General features: G+C 52.2%; 1 protein-coding gene across 1 annotated transcript; it reads right to left on the bottom strand.

Moving 5' to 3' along the window:
• Positions 1 to 3,613: 3,613 nt before the first annotated feature.
• On the bottom strand, positions 3,614 to 10,550 carry PGF (placental growth factor). The gene is made up of 7 exons (XM_065403287.1): positions 10,485 to 10,550; positions 8,087 to 8,129; positions 6,121 to 6,317; positions 5,094 to 5,170; positions 4,244 to 4,273; positions 4,084 to 4,146; positions 3,614 to 3,635 (listed from the first exon to the last, which is right to left on the bottom strand). The coding sequence occupies exons 1-7, from the start codon at positions 10,548 to 10,550 to the stop codon at positions 3,614 to 3,616; spliced, it is 498 nt and encodes a 165-aa protein (XP_065259359.1).
• Between the last annotated feature and the right edge of the window lie 9,969 nt (positions 10,551 to 20,519).

Raw genomic sequence — 20,519 nt, 5'->3', positions numbered from 1 at the left:
AGGGCAGAGGAAGGGGCTCGGGCATGGGGCTGGGGTAGCTCTGGGGCAGATCACATGCACGAGGAAGAACAGTACCTGGTGGAGTCAGGAGCCTGGTCCCTGGGGGTGCGGGGCCCACCTCGCCCCCATGGAGCCGCTCCCCTCGCCCCACTGCTGGGGCCGGGCCGGTTTCCCCAGGCGCGGAGCGAGGTGCCGGCTCCCCACAGCCGCTGCGGTTGGCTGCAGATGAGCTCATCTCCCGGCTTTAGAATAAAGCACCAATCCTCAGGCAGCTCGGCCACCGGCTGCGTCTTAAAGAGGCAGCGTCCGCGCGGGCTGCGGCTCCCCGGGCAGCGCCCGCCGCGGGCGGGGGAGCTGATGGCAGAGCCCGAAGGCGCGCAGCGGGGCGGCGGGGAGAGCCTGGATTAAGGGTCTAAGGGTCAAAACATTGCCCTGGAAGTGGCGAAGGGGGAGAGCTGCCCGGAGCCAGCCGGGGCGTGGGAGGGTGGCTGGGATGGGCAGGAGGGCGCAGCAACTTCCCCGCTACAACACGGGAAAGAGACACCCGGGGACTGTGGGGCTGTTAATAAATCAGGTGGCGGACGAAGCTCAGATTGTCCAGGCTCTGTCCCGTCTGCATCCATCCCGGGAATGGCCCGGGTGTGTCACACACCACGCAACCCATGAATCGGGGCCCCAAATGTCTGCGATCCCAAGCCGCCCTCCAGCAGGAAATGTAAAGAAGAGTCGCTGGACAGCTAGGGATTGAGGGAGCAGAGATGGGAATTCCCCTCTCATACCGCTGAGCAGCCCTGGCCGATGGGCAGGCTGCCTGCACAGAGACCATGGGGAGAGGGGGAGTGGAGGAACTAGATAGGCAGGGGACTGAGGGAATTGACAAGCCAATTTACTGTACCACTGACAAGTAGTAGGATGAAAAAAGGATGATGAGGACACTCATCATCGCACTCTGACAGGACTTGTGTAAGGGATACAGACCCTCAGGCATCAGGGTGTAAATCAGAACTGACAGGGGCAGGAAGAAACTTCTCCTGTGGGCAAGTTATTCCGTAGCTGGATTATTAACTATTATTATTATTTTGCACCTTCCTCTGAAGCATCTGGTTCTGGCCACTGTGAAAGACCCGACACTGCAGTAGGTGGATCACTGCTCTGCTCTTGTGCAGCGATTCCTATGTTTGAACTCTGAGGTATTGGCATATTGGAGGGGAGAAAACATGGGCCCAGATTCATCCCTCAGGGTGTGCTCTGGTTTCCAAGGCCCATATGGGCCCTGCCACAATGGTGAATAGCTGGAGTCTTGAGACAACTGTGGTGTATAGGAATTGGGTTAAACATGGTTATTCGGACTCCAACTGTGCCAGTGTGGTTTCACCATGTTCGTAACGGTGTTTAGAACTCTAAGACACAACAACCCAGATGCTACCCTCCTGTTCCCAGCCTGCTCTTGAGTGTCCCCTGTGCTGGGTGTTTCCAAGGGGGGGAGCAGGTACAGAGCTGGCTCTAAGGCTCCCACAGACCATCTTCTGTGCCAGGGTATTCCCTGAAGGGGGTGGGGGGCTTACACCTGCCCTATATCCCCTTTGCACCAGCACAGCCAGTGTGGAGGGGTTGTAGGGCAAGGGTGAAGGCCTCCAGTGACTGATCACCAATAAAGGAAGGGGGCGGGGAGGTAAGGAGAGAGGTGGCATGTGTGGAGAAAGAGGTCAGGGGAAGATCAGAGGAGAAAGTGGGGCATGTCACCCCTTTGGCAAGGGATTTAGAGTTAAATTCAGAGCTGGGAAGGTGATGGAGAACGGGGGAAAACACAACCTGGCCCAAGGGAGACATCTGGCTGCAGCACTCAGGACCCCTATGGTTTAGAGTCTCAGAAAAGGTGAAATGTGTGAGTTGCCTGGGAGGTGACGGAGGATTTCAGCTCAGGACAGGGAGTGGCGAGTGCTGCCCAAACTCCCATAGGCCTTTCTGCACTACCGAGTGAGTGCGACTGTTCCTAGCTGGAGTTGCATAGCTCAATTAAAGCTAACAGGATGGTCTGCATCTACACTTGCATCCACGCTTGTGTGCCTATGGGTTGTTCAATTGCCCTGCAGCTACACTGGGACAGCATTCAGTTGTTAAGTGCTATGACTTATGGAAATGCATCCCACAGTTCCCTGGGAAGGCAACTTCTGCATGGCCTTATCTGCCAGGCTCCCCCTCCTCTGAGGCTGCAGGTCAGAGAGGTAGAGGTTGACCTTCCTTCAGGCTGGAGCTGTCTGGAGACAGGGGCATTTGTAGCTTTTGAGGTGGCCATGCTACATTTCTAGGCTGTACCATCTGGGGGCCATCAGCTCTGTTGAGGTTTCTTCCTGAACAGAGTAACAAGGGGTCTCAGGTTAACCCAAATGGAGCCCTCCAGGCCTTTAAGGGAGCTCCTAGCAACTCCAGGCCCAGCAGGTGGAAAAGGAAAGGCTGGGAACTTGGCAGGAGCACTGGCAGGACGTGCTGTAGAGAACGAGGGAGAGGCACAGGCTCTGAGGAAGCTCCAATCCCAGAAGCACATGGCGAATGATGCTTCTCAGAGGGCAGCAGATAAGAACAGGTGTTGGAGACATGAGACAAACGCATTCTCACAGCTGGCTTCTGGATTTCTCTATGGTAAGGTTTTATTCAGAAAGACTTGGCTTGAAAATTGCTGCGCTGCAGCCAGGGGAGGGGCCCCAGGAACCGTGCTGCAGCCCAGGTGCTGGGGTGTCATGATTCCCTCTGTGATACAGTTGACCTGGGATTCTCTATCCCATCCCACCCAGGGAACTCCAAAAGCAGATAGGTCCCAGGCCAGCCCCCATCCCCGCTCACTGCAGCTTCTCCACATCTTTCCTGTGCAGGGAGCTGGACAGACACCACACTGGAGTCCCCACTAGGGACAGGTTTCCTTCCTTCATGACTGTGTGGTGCCCTCCGCCAGCTGGCAGCTCAGGGAAGGGTTGCTCTGCAAAGGTGGAGGTGGCAACACAAGACTCCTGTGGGTGACAACAACAGGGAACGTTCCCAGTGCAGCAGCCCCTGGGCTGGCACCTCCCTGAGGTTCTGTGCTGTCCTGCTGCACCCTCAGCACTTTGGAATACTCCTTCAGCTGCAGGGGCCACAAAAACATTCCCACGTTTGGCTGAGCTCGTCCCCTGCTGTCCTCTGGCTGAGTGTTGAATGCAAAGCCCTGGACCTGTTGAGCCTCATTATGAAGATTTTCAGCCCTGAATCTGGCCCCTGGGTCCTTTAACCACTAATGTTAACTGTGCAGAGATTCCTGGGAAGGCCCTTAAGGTGGGGAAGGTCAGCCTAAGGGGTGACAGCCTCTCTCGCAGCTGAGTTTCCCTGGTCCTGGAGCTGTATCCCTGCAGGTGGCCAAGCAAGAGTCCAGGTCATCCTCTCCGGCAAAAGGGCCCATGCTCCTGTCCTGTCGCTCGCCTCACCACTTCTTGTCTGCTTGGAGGGTCACAGCTCATAGGTGCAAGTAGCCACAAGTCCCACAGGGTTCAGTCAAGAATGCAATTGGCGCATACATACAGGTGGTTAGAGGACTTGGTAATAAGTACGGGCACTGTGGTGCTGCCCTCTCCTGCTGAGATGACTACCTGCGTGGAATGGCACATCTGCAAAGAGAGCACAGCACAAAGACAGGATGAGGGGTTAGAATGGGGGACTGGGAGCTAGCGGCTCTGGGCTCTATTCCCAGCTCTACTCCTGATTCTCTGGGTGATCTTGGGCAAGTCCATGCCTCTCTGTGCCTCAGTTTTCCCACCTTTGAAGTGGCGTTAATGACACTGTCACCTCCCAGTGGGGCAGTGCTGGAGTCAGGGATCAGGAGGGTTTAATGAACGTTTGAAAAGTACTTTGAGCTCCACAGAAAAGATGGTAGAGACAGGCCCGGGTCTGTATCAGCCCCAGTGTGTTGGGATGCAGCAGTTTCACTCCGGGTGCTGGTGCGTTGTCCCTAAGCCCCACTTGTGCAGCAAGCTGCAGCCAAAGAGCCGCTATTGGGAGGAACCTCGGAAAAGAGACACTGCCCTGACCCCTCCTCCTGGATTAACGCCCACTCACAGATCACAGCCTTTAGGTCGCTGCTTCTCTCGTTTCCTCTTGCCTTGGCCCTTGGGTCTCCTCCTTCAAAAGGAAAGGGGGAAAAGAAGAGTCTGAATGGATGGGAGATGAGCCAGGGCTGAGAGTCCCAAACTCCAGAATCCCTGCTAATAGCACTTACCTTCCTGACTTCAGTGTATCCCGCCGAGGCCTGGAGAACAAAAAGGAGAGAGTAAAATGATCACACTGCATATGTGGCATCTGCAAAGCCCCTAGGTACTGGGGGAGGATGGGATGCTAGGGAAATAGCATTGATTCCACTGGGTTGGGACTACATCCTAATTGACAGACTGCCTGCCAGAACTCCCACGCTTGGGCTCCTCCCCCTTGCAATGATAAAACATCCTTTTGCCAATGACATAAATGACTTGTGACAAATGCACATCCAGAAAGTATTTAATGCAGTGTAGCTTCTCTCAATCAAAGTAGCACCTGGAGATAAAGAGGAGAAGCCAGGACACAGCACAGATGAGGAACTAGAGTGAGGGTCAGAACGAAGGTAGACATGGCCAAAAGAGTGGCCACTAGTTTTGGGAATCCAAACTGACATCCCTTGTGCTTGATTTGCCGAGGTGCTAAGCACCCACAACTTCAGCTGGTGGCAATGGGAGCTGTAGTTGCTCCACACCTCTCAAAATCAGGCCTCAGGTATCTCAATTTGAACCCCTAACGTTGAGGCATCCAAAACCAGAGGCCACTTTTGAAAATCTGGGCCTGACTCACTCTTCAGCAGTCAGAGCTTCTGAGCAAGCTGGAAAACAATGCGGTTCTGGAACAGCCTCTATACGTCCGTGAGAGGCCACTAGATGGTGCTGGAGAGCCACTTAGCAAGGGGTCCATGGTGGCCTGGCAACCCCTGGGTTGTGGGAGAGTTTGAGGCCTTCACTGTAAGAGGTGACACACCCTGAGGTCTCTCCTGCTCTTGGTGACTCCCTGCATGGTGGAGAAGAATGAGACTGGATGGTCCATACCTGCACTCGCACTGCCTGTGCTCTGTAAAGGACAGTTCCACATAGGGCACCTGCCCCGCTGGCTTCATCTTCAGGAGCTGAAAGGGAACAAAAGTCATTCATTCCCTACACCTCCATGGCAAAGCTGATTCATCATTCCCCTCCCCTCTGCTCCTTGTCAGGGCAGGGCTGCATGCTGATCTCAGGCGCCTTAGGTGGTACTGGGGAAGGGCTGTGGAGTAAGAGTGAAGCCTCCTGAGGCTGTTGGAAAGGAGAGAGGCTTCATGGTCCATCCATGCACCCCAAGATTTCCCACCCAAAGAATGTGTGGTCCCCACAGCCTGGGTCCAGCAGATCCTGAAAACATTGTTTTGCTTCTCCTGTTCTCCTGCCAGCCTGCCCCAGCACCGCCCTCTCCAGCCCCACAGGCTTCTGGTGCGCCAGGGGAACAGGGCTCTCAGGATGCCAATGCAGTCACTAGCTATAAATGGTGAAGGGTAGGTGGCCCAGCATCCCCAAAGACACCTCTGGTTATGATGAGAGGGGCAGAGAAAAAAACAGAACCAGAGACCCAGAGATTCGTTTTGCTGCACCTTCAGGGCAGTGTCCACCTCACCCCACCACACCAGGGGGCACCACACATCACAGGGACAACAAACCGCTCTCATCTCACACATCCACACGGATACACGCCGTGTCGGGCTCCCTGTGTTTGTAACTGTAGGGTCCAAGATGAGACCTTTCAGCAAAAAAGACAAGTCATAAAAAGGAGAACAGCAAAGAGCCAGCGAGGGGGGCATTGTCCCAGCCCACGCACCTCTAAGGGCAAAGCATGGATGTGGGGGAAGAGCCTGCCTCGGGGTTCGGTGGAATGTCAGGAATGACTGCTGGCTCTGACACTGATTCACTCACTGTGCCCTGGGGAAGTCAGCTAACCTCTCCATGCCTTAATTTCCCACGTTTGTGTTACGCCCCGACATTGTTATCTTAGCTACCAGGAGTGGAGCCTGAGTCCCTGCATTGTGAGCTGAGCCCACCTGGCTCTTACCTGCATGGTGACATTGGCCGTCTCCACTGGGACACACTGCAGTGTCTCGTCTCCGCAGCAGCCGGTGCAGCGTTGCAGGGAGATGCAGGAAGGGCTGAACATGTGCTCCACCTCACTGGGGTACTCGGACACAATATCCACCAGCATCTCAAAGGGCCGACAGAAGCTGCGGCCCCAAACTTCCTGGAAGGGCAGGACTGGAAGAGACCCAGAGGTGGAGGGGAGGCCCTATAAGTTCATGTCCAGAAGATGCCTGCTGACCTGCTCCCTCAAACCCTCACTAAACAGTGGAGTTACTGGCTGACTGAGGGCAGAGTCTGGGAGGCGTGCCATGTACCTGGCACAGGCATCAGAGCAAGCCCTGCTGTGTGCCCCAAAAGTTGCAGGCAGCTCCCAGTGTTATGACTCTCCCTCCAGGCTAACAGATTTGTTTTCTCCTCTTTGAGCTGTCCCATCTGCTGCTCTCTTCCTATTCCATCTGTCATGTGCTGCACTGGAGTCAGGCTATTTTTCATCTCCAGACACTGTAAAAATCTCCATTAGATCTGGAGAAATGTGGCACCACTCCATAGTTAAGACAACAGCCCAGTTTCTTCTAGAAGCCCAATGCTGGCCCTCATCTAAAAATCACCAAGCAACTCTGATCAGCCTTAATAATAGGGAGTGAGGCCTGTGGTGGTGGTTGAATTTTTCTGGAAAATTTTATGTCATTTGGACAAGGCAGGGGGATGGTGTCCTGATTTGGGACATGCCAAAAAATAGTGTTCATCATAGGAGCTTTCATACTGGATCAGAGCAGCAATCCAGCTAGATCACTACCCTGTCTCCACACTGGCCAGTGCCAGATAGATCAGAGGAAGAAAGTCTGTTGGTAGCAGTTATGGGATAGCTGGCCCCCCAGGGGAAGTTTCCTTCTAACCCCAAATAGTTACATGTTGGCTCGTGTCCTAAAGCAGTGGTCTCCAAACTGTTTTGCTCGTGCATCCCCATCAGTAAAAAAATTTTGAGCACGCACCCCCTGCCGCACCGGCTCTACCATTTTTGCTGAAGCAAAAAAAAAAAAAAAGGCACTCGGACTCCCGCCCAAACTGACGAAGCAAAAAAAAACAACAAAAAAAGCGCTCCTCCTGCCATGCACCCCGAAGGATCCTCTTGCGCACCCCCTGGGTTGCGCGCACCCAACTTTGGAGACCACTGTCCTAAAGCATGAGGGTTTATAGCACCCAAACCTTGTCGGAGGAGAAGCTGCCTCAGAGCTCAACTTGAAATTTATCAGGCAGCCACAGTTCCAAAAAAGTAAAAACAAAAACCCTCCTGGGGTCGAACAGATCAGTGCGGTTGAGTTTTTTCACCTTTTACTTTTTTTTTTTTAATTAAATGGATGTAAAAGTCTAAATGAAAAGTCAAAATGTTTTGCCTGAAAATGTCCTAACAAAACTTGTTGGCTTTTTCTGATTATTTTTTTTATCTGAACTAATTCAGCAAATTTCAACACCAATTGACAAAACATTTTGGTCAAACTGGAGTTGAGGTTTTCTTTAAAAAAAAGTTTCACCTGAAGAATTCTGCCCAGCTCTGATCCCAGGGGGTGCCCTGTTGGAGCTCAGTGGCTCCGAAGGAGGGCTGGATAAGCACCTTCTGGAGGGTGCATTAATGTGGGGGTCTTGGGGGATCCAACTTTCAGGGAAGGTAGGGGAGCTATTTTGCCAACACATTTCCCATTTGTACTCCTCCACCTCCCCCTAAGTGGCTGATGATAGTCCCAGACTGACTCCCCATAGGCTATATCCCATCACCTCCCTCTGGAGGTTCCAGTCCCCTCCCCTGGGGCTGTCTCCTCCTCTGGGGTTGGAGGACAGAGGGGATCCCCAAGCTCCTGGGCAGGGAGGTGGGGAGAGAGAATTCCAGAGCCCACAGGGGAGCTAATATTCTCACACACAACCAGGAGAAGCAGCTGCAAACTCACCTTGCCCTTCTGAGGTGCTGTTTCTGCTGAACCTGTCCCACTGCTAGGGAGAGAAATACAGAGAGGTGAGACCCAGGCCCTTTAGGAAGAGGCAGCAGGGAGTGAGCACAATGCAGCAAAATCTTGGGGTGTAACCCCCCCATTCTCACCCATCTGCCTGCATCACCCACCCATCCACAGGGCACTCGGCCCTTCCAGCTCAGATCTGTTGTGGAGCATTCGGGGCACTTGCTGGTATACATGGAGAAGCAGGAAGGCAACTGAGCTAATAAATAACAATGCTAATAAATAGCATAGGAGCATAGGCCTAGAGGGGACCTCGAGAGGTCATCTAGTCCAATCCCCTGCACTCATGGCAGGACTAAGTATTATCTAGCATGTTTATAGCTGTTGTAATGCTAGCCTGCACAGCCAGTCCCCTGCACCATCCGGCCTTTCGGTTTTATTTTCTGAAGAGTCCCAAAGTACTTTAGATCCACTAGGGATCATTTCACTCACCACTCCATGCGGCCACCTCTGGGGTGTAATGTGGCAACTGTGTAGCAGTGAAGCAGTGAAGTTCAACAAGTTTACAACTACTGTAGACTAAGTGCAACACAACAGGGACCAACCCTGCCCTGAGTGCCAGGAGAGGGGCTAGGTGGGACATAATTCACTAAACAACAGCTGAGGAGGTTGTGTGAAGGTGAAGACTTTGTGTCACTTCAAACTGCAGGAGGTAGAAGACATCCAGGCTGACATCCCAGCTCTTATCCAACATGCCAGGGGATCTAATGACCACACATGGTCAGCACTTCAGCTTATATCTCATCCACACAACACCTATCACCTCGGCCCCCATCCTGCCACACTGGGGCCTGGGGTCACTACTGACCCAGAATGGAGCACAACACCCCAAAGGAGAGAGCTCCCCCTACTGAGTCCCCAGCACCCCTCCACCCTTCCCTAGCTAGCTATGAGTCTTTATACCCCAACCATCATGATGCTGTCAAAGTCCCATCTGATTCCCTCCCACCGGCTCACAGCATGTTGTCATCTGCCCCTATTGGACACATGCAGGGGCCACGTGTACTTAGCTGTGAAGTGCCATGTGCACCTGGGATGCTGTATAAATGCTAATTCCTCCATGCCATGCCCTGGGTTTCCCTTGGCGGGGCTCTGCCATCTTAATGCTGGCCAAGGCTGCCCCACTGTGATGGGATCACAGCCCAAAGTGGGCTGGCTGCAGCAGATAGGAGAGTAGCCCCAGTCAGGTGGCAGACACTCAGCAGAAGCAAAACTCAGGGGTGTCAGCAGGGTTGGACTTTTCCTCAGTGGCAATTGTTTATAACCCAAAATCAAAGCAAATTAATATAAGCTTAAAAGGGGGGGGGGATATCTCCCCCCAGTCTCCTGGGCTGGGCTGGGCTTCCTGCCAGCCCTGGGTACCCAACCAGCTACTTGGACAGACTTTCCCTGAGAAGCTGTACAAGGGAGGGGTCACTGTTAAGACCTCATTCACTGGAGACCAGATGGTGTCCCTGCGTCATGTCACACCCCTGTTTCAGTGCAGTAATACTCTGCTGCCATGCTGGTCACAGCGCACGCCCTGGGACACAGCGCCCATGGGAGGTATGGCCCTTGTAGGGGCTCTGGGGAGGTGATTCTCCCATGTGCCTTTCAGCAGATGGGAAACTCTCTGCTTTTTCTCCCAGGGAGCAGGGGGCTCTTCCATGGTATTTGCCAGGTATAGGAGGGTTCCTGGGGGTCAGAGTTCACCAAGCTGCCCTGTCCTGCACCTGCGGGGCTGCTCTCCTGGGGCCTGGGCCTGGAGGCAGGTAATCAGCTCAGAATCCTCTCTAGACGCTTTCAGCTAAACGAGCAGTTGTGGGGCTGTCTGGAAGCTCCAGCCCCACTGCACCTTCCCTACAATAATGGCACTTCCTCTCTCTTCTCACAAGATGTTTCCTGGGAGTTTATTTTTCCTGGAAATTAGCTGGAGCCAGCCTTATCCTCAGAGAGCAGCTGAGATACTGATCTTCTCCCCTCCCCATCACCCCTCCCATCACCAGCCAGCCTAGCAGTACCCCAGTCAGCCCCCTGTTCTTCTGCTAAGGGAGGACCCGAGGAACAAGGGGTCACTTGGAGCTCAGACACCAGAGAGGGGTAGTGGTGGGGCAACCCAAGAAGAACAGCTTCAAACTGATCCCCCCGCTGTACCTAGCCTGCAAAATACACTACAGGAGCGATTCCTCAGCAATGCTCTAGCCCCACAGTGATGCAAGGGGAGTAATGGGGCTTGGGACCATTACGGCAGGATCCCCGAGGACTCTTCCACTGCCAGTGACCCTCTCTGCTCCCCCAAATCCATTATGTGGAGGACACGGGGGGGGGGTGCTAGAAGCTGGGGGTCCCTCACCTGAGTGTGTGATGCCTGCAGCGCAAGAGCCACAAGAAGTTTCAGGAAACTGCTGAGAAGCTGCATCGCTGGTTTTGCCTCCTCAGTTTTGCCCCAGTGAAGAGTCCCGTGTCCCAGCTGAAACAAACATACTGCCCCCTGCGAGAGCTTCCAGAGCTGGGGGAATGCAGAGATCCCCTGGCTGTGGCACTCCCGGGAGCCCTCACGCTGGCCACAGTCCAGGACCCGAGCGTCCCAAACACAGCACCCGTGGATCCAGTCACAGCAGCTTAGCCCTGGGAGAGGCTGTGGTGGTCAGTGGTCAGGAGACGGGAGGCCAGTGTTCCAGAGCCCCCGAGGTGGCACGGGATGAGGGGTGCTCAGAGACAAGGGACGCTGATAGCTGAGATGCAAGTCCTGGGACACTGACACCACCTCTGCCCTGCTCAATCCCAGCACACAGGTTCCCCTCCTGCTCCTGTGGGCTGCTCTCCGGCCATGTGAATGCTGCCCTGCCTGCTTTGCAGCTCTGTTTCATGAGCCGAGGGCTCCTCCCAAGTCCCTCCCCAACTCACACCCTCCCTCCCACTTTCCCTTCCTCTGAGACTGCACGGAGCTGCGCTGCATCCTCTGGGCTTTGGAGCCCCACAGCCTCCAGATGGCCATTTGTTTCCTTTCGTCGTGCATCAGTGCCGCATGTCCGTGCGTGTGGCTATGTGCGCCCCCGCAGGTGTGCGCGCCTGACTGTGCAGGTGCTGCTGTGACTGTGCGTGCGGTCATTGTGTGCAGATGTGGCTGGGAGGGATGTCATGGGAGCGGGCACATGTACAGGTGTGTCCGTGGGAGGGAGTCTGTTCTCTTCCAGCCCTCCAGCCTCCCCCATCACTATGGTATGCACATGCAATGTGTGAGCCGATATTGGCTTTAGGTCATACAAACCACATCACTTGGGACCCTTCAAATATGACTAGACCTTGGCAAATAGATTGTAGAAAATGATCTGCCCTGGCTCTCGAGTGAGGGAATAGATGGGACCCAATAGGGCACTTTAATCTCTATGCCTCTCTCTGTTTCATCCTCTAGTTAATGTGTGTGTCTGGCTCTCTCTTTCTCTCCCACGCTCTCCATCCCTCCTGCTCTTTAATACAATATTGAAGTTGAAAGCTCAAGCTCTTGAAAATCAGGCTGCACCTTAAAGCTGCTTCCTGGGGTTTATGCCTTTCAATAGGATTTCTCTTTAACTAGTTCTCATTAATAAATATTTATCCTGTGGCGGCACCTGGAGCCCTCCATCAGGGCTACATAGTGCAGGGTGCTGTATACACACAGATATAGACATGGTCTCTGCCTTGAAACACTCACACTATAAAGAGTCGCTGTATATTAATCTGTGTGTAATACACTCCAGACTGGAATGTCACAGACCCGGGGCTGTGGTATTGGACTCCATGATTTTCATGTTTTTTAAAACTGGAGACGTTTGACACGTGGCGGTGGATTTAATGGTAACAATTGACCCTTCTGGACAGCTGCCAAGTTAAACCTGTTGTGTATGGGGAGCTCAGAGAAAGCTGGGGGAGGACTCCCCGCCTTGGGCTGCTGGGCTGTCGCAGGGGCCAGAGGCACAGATTCCTGATTGCTCTGATTTTTGAGAGACAGTTGGAATTGATGGAGCTCATTTAAGAGGCGTCTGTGCAGAACTGCTGCCTTTATGCACTGCATGCACCAGCCCACGTAGCCATAACATACAGAGGCTGTGTCTATGCTGAGGAGCCGACTAGTTTGCTTCAACTAGAAGAAAAATAAGAGTATTCAAATTTCCCAGAGGTGCCTGGATGTCTGTGTTAGTCAAGAGGGCATTGTCTGCAGAGACATGTAGAGCTGACGTCCTATGGCCGAAACCTTCTCCATGCCCCAAAACGGTATTCACCCTCCCTTCATTCAGCTCCCTCCTGCAGACTTCCTTCCTCTGCTTGACCCAGGAAAGCCATGTCAGTACAAGTTGCTACCATAGTATTTAAAAAAGCTCCAGGCTGGCACCATCCATTGGGTCTCCCAGAGCATCTGGTTCTGGCTATTTATTTTTGTAAATCCCATGGGGCAGGGCTTATGGCTTCTACAGAGTCCTGCACACAGTCAGCACTTAATAAATAATGAGAATCTTGCTCTTCAAGCTAGCTGGAAAAGCCAGCTGTCCCCTTCCCCAAGAGCCTCCTCCCTCCACACACACTGTCTTTACATAACACAAGTGTATAAAATGGGACAGTGCCGCTGGCTGCAAAATATGAGAAGCCAGACCCATCATGTCTATAGTGCAGAGTTGGGGGCCGTATGTCATATGATTTGAAAATAGTATTTTCTTGTAAGAAGTCCGACATTTACACTTCTCTTGGGCAGCTCTAGTTTTTCCTTTGGGCTTCCCAGCCTGCTTGCCAAGAGCTTTCAACTGTATCAAAACCAGGTGCCAAACTGGGGTGGGAGGCAAGGGGAGAAGGGGAGTAGCAGTACTCTGCCACCGCCACGTTCTGCCCACAATCATAAGCTCCACCTGCCCCGTCAGAGCTATTGAGCCATGTATTCTGCAACTCAGGCAGATATTACTGCACTGCTGTGCGCAGAGTTCACATTTTCAAGGACTTCGTTGCAGACATAACAGCTTCCAAGTGACTTTTGCTTTTTACTCTTTTTCTTGAGAAACAGAAGAACAAGAAAGCAGCTTGGAAGAGGTGTGTCAATATGCTGCACCGCTGCGTACCAGCCCAATCCCAGTCCAGGGCTGAAACCTGAGACTCATGGACTTCTCATTGCTTTTCATATAATCCCATGTATGCTGGCACTTGCAAGGGGGTTTTCAGTGTCATTTTTAATCTAGGTTATCTATCTATGTTACATGACTGTCCAAGCGCTTGTCTACACACAAACTTGCACTGAAACAACAAAGGTGTGAATTAAATCCAGTTGAGTTATTTGGATGCAGACTTGCAAAGAGACCAGCCCTAGGGCTCCTCTCACCCTGGCATCATACTACCAATCCACTCTGAAGCTGTGCTCATCTTGCCAGCTCAGCTGCCTTATGAAGACAAAAGCCCTAGAGAGTTTCAAACTCTAGTCACTGCCAATGTATTGCGAATGTCTTGTTTTGCTTCTGAACACACTGGAGGGTGAAATCTCATGAGTGAGGAAGTGGTGGCTATTGAGCTGAGTCAGGGCTTCAGTTATAAAAGTGTGGGAAATTAACTCTCTGGTCATCAGAAATAACAGTCCCTGACAACACGCTCTCAGTGTGCTGGTGTAAAGGAACAACCGGGACATTTATGTTCTCTCTGTACCCCAGGGTGTCTTGGCAAAGCTGCAGACTGCAGTTATGGTGGGTAGGGCAGATTTGGGCACCAGGAGGCAGCAGGATCCACAATGGGGCATTAGGACCAGGCCCGCACAATGGATTCCACACCCTGGGGCATTAATGCCAGGGTTCAGACATCTCTTGTCCTCCTAGGACAGGGGTAGGCAACCTATGGCATGCGTGTCAAAGGCAGCACACAAGCTGATTTTCAGTGGCACTCACACTGCCTGGGTCCTGGCCACCGGTCCAGGGGGCTCTGCATTTTAATTTAATTTTAAATTAAGCTTCTTAAACATTTTAAAAACTTTATTTACGTTACATACAACAATAGTTTAGTTATATATTATAGACTTATAGAAAGAGACCTTCTACAAACATTAAAATGTATTACTGGCACGCGGAACCTTAAATTAGAGTGAATAAATGAAGATTCGGCACACCACTTCTGAAAGGTTGCCGACCCCTGTCCTAGGAAATAGACTTGGCCCTCTACTGTGGCAACAATAGTGCAGATGAAATCCTTATCCTCCTGAGTTTTTGCACGAGGGAGCAAACATGATCCACTTGTGCTCTGAGCAGAGCAAGAGGCCCCTGTGATGAGCTGGAATTCCTCAGCGCTGAGCTGCATCTGGCTGTTTTGTGGGCTCATGTTCCCAGGGTGTGTGCAACAGGCACTGGAATGTGGCTCCAGCAGACGTGCATTCTTGTCAATAACAGACCGGGGCAGAGTCTGCTCCTCTGGTCTGTTCCATCTCAGCCCTTCCTGAGTTTAAGGGACAAGCCTTGAAAAGCACTTCCTAGCCCAAGCCTCCACCTTCACAAGGACATGCAGGAGGCAGTGGTGGGGAATCATTTATCAGCAGGGCTTACATGTCATCTGAGCCATCCGACATATTGCAGCTGAGCTCATGAACATGACAAACCTTCCCTTTCTGGCCTGGCAAATTGGCAGAGGATGAGTGTCACAGCCCTAGTCAAGCTCCCCCTTCTGGACACTCACCAGGCTGCTGCATTTGGGTCCCAACACACTGGGCCCATGCGCTTTAAGTGTCCCTTGGTCTGGGTAGGCTCCAGCACTGGCTCTTTCTTTGGCCTCTCTGGAACAATTCCTGGGCACAGCCTGTCTGTTACCCCTTCATGGAAATGGCACCTTGCTGTATAGCTGCCCTAGGCCACAGGACCAGTGCTAACCACCTCCAAGACACCCCAGTAGCTTAAGAACACCCTTGCCCAGAGCTCCAATCCTATGCTCTGGGTTACAGTTCGCCCCTGCAGGAATCTGATAGCTGAGGCCCACAACACACGGGATTTGTAAAGGTTTCTAACACAATCTCGTTAGTCAGCACAAGCGAGATACAGAATGAGGTAAAAACAACACACCTGCATGCTGTTCCCTGCCTTAGCTTCCTCAACACTCTGGAGTGTTCTTTGAGCTTTGTTCAGAGTCCTCTAAGGAGTGCAGGATCCACCTCCTGCACATGGCTTCTCCTGCAAATCATGGATGTCTCTCTCCTGCAACTAGCTGCCTTCTTCATCAGCTGGCCCCAGAGTCTAAAAGGACCTCTCTGCTTCATTCTCTCCCTTGCCTCAAACTTCCTTGTCTTTATAAACCTGTGCTCTGTCCACTCTGCTCTCCTGTTTGGGGATTTGCAACTCAGCACTCCCTGTGATAAACTTGGATGAACCGGTTTTCCAGCTCAGGGACCCTCCTTAGCGTACCTATTGTTTGATGAGCGCACAGTCATTAAGGTTAATGACTTCTTTTGTTTGGGCTATAGCTTCTCCCAGACAGGGTGAGGGAAAGAGTCAGGGATCTCAACAACCCATGGCTGACTCACCGAGGAATTCAATGCAGAAATTTAATAGAATGAACCAGAATTCATAGACAGATTCCCCAAACCATCCCAATGGGGAAATAAGGAAAAAATATTAAAAAGCCAACACAGCCTGGATGGGCAAGTGCCCTTGGGCTTTGTCACAATGCAGAACATCATGGTACTCAACACCAGCAGAGCTCAGTCCCCATGACCGCATACACTCCCTAATGCCTCACAGACTGGCTGGCACAAAGCATTGGCGATGGGAAATTGAGCCATCCACCTCCAGGGCAAGAGATGTATAACGTTCAGGAGAAAGACTGAGGCAAAAAGAAAGAGGAACATTTCCCCAGGTGCAGGTACAGAGCAAAATCTGCCCAATGTCCAAAGAATGCTATCACAATGCCTGGGGATGTATGCAGCTTGAGAAGGATACAGTCTCCCATCCCACCCTGACCCCCACCCCCTTTGTTTGATATTGCTCCAGTTTGCCCTGATGAAATCAAGCTGCATAGGTGGGTCACAAGGACAATTCCCATTCCACTGGCATTCTCCAGGGTTGGGGGCAGACCCTGCAGAGAGGCTCAAAGTACATCAGAATGTCTGCAAAAATAACAGGAGTACTTGTGGCACCTTAGAGACTAACAAATTTATTAGAGCATAAGCTTTCGTGGGCTACAACCCACTTCTTCGGATGCACTCTGAAACCTATCAGAATGTCTGCAAAAGGAAGAGAGTCTGGTGTCCTTTCATGTCACCTGTTTATTATTGTTATGTTGGCAGGTGTTAATGGCAGCCATCAAGCAGGTCTTTGATTGCTAGACAATTGCAGACCAAAGCTTCATTTAGGCTAAATGGAAGGAGTAATTAAATGCTCCTTTACATAGTGATAGCTGAAACAATAAAAGTCACCACCCAAATCACTTGGCCCCATGGCAAGGCTTGAGCAAGAACTAGCCTCCAGAAAATAAGAGGGGTTTTCCTGGGGCAGATTGCAAAAGCAAGGGTTAGGGGATTGATTGGTTACAGTTGTGTGTGAGAGAGGCAGAAAGCAGCAGAAAAGCTGTGAGCTTGGCCCTGGGAGGAAGTGGAGAGACAGTGCTTCTTTAGAGCACAGTACTCGTTGGAAAGGCAGACTTGGATCTCCGAGCAAGGAAACTACCTGATGTTAATTGTTTCCACCGTGTTCAGGGAAGCAAGATTTTGTGTAGTCTTTGCAAATAAACAGGATTACACCAAAGAAATAACTGACTTAGCATCAATTTTTCCTCCTAACAAAAACAACCCAGCAAGGCCCCAAATACTGGCTAACCACTTGGACCAAAGGGGTAACATAATTTATCAAGAGCCAATAGTGTTCTTGGCCTTGCATCTACAAAGAGACATGTTCCATAACCCAAAGAATTTACAGTCTAATATGGACACTACAACACCGTATATAGAGTAGCAACATGTAACAGCAGTGATATTTACAAGAGATAGGTGCTGGACAGGTTTTTGGAAGCAGCATGATTTTACATTTCATCGTTATATGGTGCTAAATACAAGAGAAGCAGCCCCCATCCAATTTCCTTCTTTAGCCAATAACAGGTGTGGAATTAGGTGCACAGACAGAGCTGGGTGGGGAGTCCAGGCTGGATTAGCAGGGGTGCTGCTGCACAGGAGTGAGGTGTATCGTAGCAGGGCCCCCTCCAGGCAGCGATATCGCCAGCCCCTGCAATACCAGGGAATGTGTTACTTAGAACATTCCTTAGCCCCTTGCTGCAAATTCCTGTGGCGTCAAAGCTCCCTCCCGGGCCAGGTGCGGAGGATGGGGGGAGACAGGGGAAGGTCTGTTTGCTAAGGAGGAGGCTGACAATTGGGGGAAGTGGGCTGTGTTGTGCATTCCCCCCCCCCCCCCCCATGCACTGTGAGCACAGGCTGCTGTTGTTGCTGTCAGCAGCAGCAGGAAGTGGCAGGCGGTTAGTCACCCCTGGCTGCACGTGGCCGGAATGCTGCTGTTTATTTTTCTTGCTGGGCGTGGATTAGGCCTGCCCTGGGGAGCGATAGCCTCACTGTAGGGATGGCCAAAGGGGGGGAAAAAGAACTGCAGGCAGCTTGGTGCTGGCCCACCCAGCTGACAGCAGCTGGGCCTGGCCTCTGAGCAGCCCCCCTGCATCCCCCCATACAAACTGCCCATCTGACAGGGAGAGCAGGGTGTGACGCAGTGGTGGCTCTGACACAGTCCTAGGAGGAGTGAAGTCTTCTTAGGGGAACCTGACACATGGGCCCTGGGAGATGGCAGTGTCAAGGCTGCCCTGTGGACTGTTTGAGCCTCAAGTCCTGGGCGATGGAAAGCGCCGGCCTAGTGATGTGTCTGAGGCCCAGGGAAGGGGAGCAGCGAAGAATCCCTCTTTGCAGGCGTAAGCCCCAAATGAGCATTTGCCTTATTGCTGCCGCTCCTTCCTTCTCGTTCCCGTCCCAGAACGAGAGCCAGTTTTCTCCTTCCTCCCGTCTATCCTTCCCACTCTCTCTTCCCTCACCATTTTGTGTTCCTCTTCCCCGGCACTGGGTTTGGTGGCAGCTGCGAGGTGCTAAGTTGAAGAAGGAGGTTCTAGCCTCAGCTCTGGAGATTTATTCCCCTCCTACTCTCCTCTGCAATGAGTCCCCAGGCGCTGGCCCTCTTACCAAGAGAGCTCAGGCTCCCTGTCTCATGAGCTTCACCCCCAAGATTGAGAATGTCATTGTCCATAGCTGCCAGGGAAGGCTGTCGCCATGAAGAGAGGCTCTCGATGGGATACCTAGGCTCAAAGCCAGGTAGGTCCCTGATGATGGACACTGAGACTTTGAGCTTGGCCTTGTCTACCGTGCGGAGTGAGTGGCACACGAGGGGGGTGCGATCCCTGCAGTTGGTGCTGGTGAAGAGGCAGCTGCTGCAGTCTGTGTTTTCAATTCCAGCACGCGCAGGGCTAGGCTTTCTGGGCCGGAGACAGGTGGCAGGAGGAGTTGAACTACCCTGAGAGGCCAAAGCTGTAGGCGGATGTTTGTTCTATTTTGTTGAGAAGCAGGAAGAATATACTGAGACACGATAGCTCCCAGCCCAGCCATGGCACAGGTGGTACCAGATAACCATGGGAGCACAAACACAGACCTGCCAGTGCATCTGCTGCCCCCAACACCCCTCTCAGCCAAGGACAGCACATAGGGCTCCTAAGCACATCCCACATTGCCCCTCCTGCCTGGATAATAATGAGCTTTAGTTACTAAGGCAGATATCTCGAGAGTGCAGATCCCAGGGGCAGGTGTGACCATGGAGAAAGGCACTGACAGAATTGCACGGGGGCACCCAAGCAGATGAGGGTGTGCACAGGTGCAGCTTGGGTCAGCAGGTGCAAGACAGAAGGAGCCCATCTTTGCTGGGCATGTTGCTCCGGTCCCAAAGAAACGGCGGGCTCTTTGCAATATCCTGTGGCCAACTGTGTGAGGCAGCTTCTTCTTTCCTGGGCCTCACCACAGGTTCTGGAGGGGAATGGAGCCCAGAAACAAGAGGCCCCCTGGGAATGTCACTCAAACAGCTGCAGAGCGCTGTGCTTGGACAAAAATAAACAGCAGGCTCCAGACACCAGCCAGCGGAGCAGGGCTGTAACCGTAACAAGCACAGGGTGAGGGGCCTGGAAAGGCCATGTTTGCGCTGCCCTCTGCCGCTGTTTGGACAGCCCAGGCAGAGCTGAGAACTCCTAAGGCAAGTACAGGAGGGCAGCTCTTGCGCTGCATACTGAAGAGCAAGCTGTAGATATCACCTGCAAGTGACACCACACTGTGAGCTGAATCGATCCCCTCCCGTGAGAATGGGGCTGGGCTGCTAAGGGGAGGGGAGCCCAACACCTGAGCAGATCCTCTAGTCCAGTGGCTCTCAACCTTTCCAGACTACTCCCTTTCAGGAGTCTGGAGTTGTCTTGCATACCCCAAGTTTCACTTCACTTAAAAACTACTTGCTTACAGAACCAGACATAAAAATACAAGTGTCACAGCACGCTATTACTGAAAAACTGCTGACTTTCTCATTTCTACCATATACTTATAAAATCAATGAATTGGAATATAAATATTGTACTTACATTTCAGTGTACAGTACATAGAGCAGTATAAACAAGTCATTGTCTCTATGAAATTTTAGTTTGTACTGACTTCGCTAGTGCTTTTTATGTAGCCTGTTGTAAAACTAGGAAAATATCTAGATGAGTTGATGTATCCCCCAGAAGACTGCTGAGTACCCCCAAGGGTACATGTACCCCGGTTGAGAACCACTGTTCTAGTCCCCTTTCCTCAGGGACATGGCTATTATGCTCCTTACCTGTGTTTGGGGTGAGCAGGGGGCAATTATCCAAGAGGTAGAGGAAATTATCCATCAATCTGCCCCACCCATTGCCCCCTCCCACAATCTGTCCTTCCTGATGCTGGGCACCCATTCTCCACTGCCAAACTCAGGCACCATCCACACCCAACTTAGTGTTTCTGGCTGCTTATCATGTGGACGCAGCGCTCTTGGCTTTAGCTGTCATAATATTGACGCAGAATGAAATAATAGGGAAGGCGGGATCCTGCCTTGCTATGGAGTGAAAACACAGGAGGATCAGGGGAGCAGCAGGCTCCTACATTGTGCAGACAGGGGCAAGAGGCTGAGCTGCTTCCAAACACTACACCCTGTTGCCACACCTGCTGATAAGAGGGCACTTCTGAACGACACTGGCAGGGTTTACCCAGATTCATCTTAGTGAGGACGAACGTATGTACCCCAAAGGCTTTATCCTAAAGCACTTTACAGGATGTGCAGACAGGGATCGCTAACCCCCACCCAAATGGGGGTGCGACATGCCAGCTGATGAATGGTCCGCACCACCACCACCTAGCACAGGA

This window comes from Emys orbicularis, chromosome 4 (assembly GCF_028017835.1).
Source record: "Emys orbicularis isolate rEmyOrb1 chromosome 4, rEmyOrb1.hap1, whole genome shotgun sequence".
In the NCBI taxonomy this organism is placed as follows: domain Eukaryota; kingdom Metazoa; phylum Chordata; order Testudines; family Emydidae; genus Emys; species Emys orbicularis.
The sequence above is the reverse complement of the archived record's forward strand: the minus strand, read 5'-3'. Positions and strand labels throughout refer to the sequence as shown.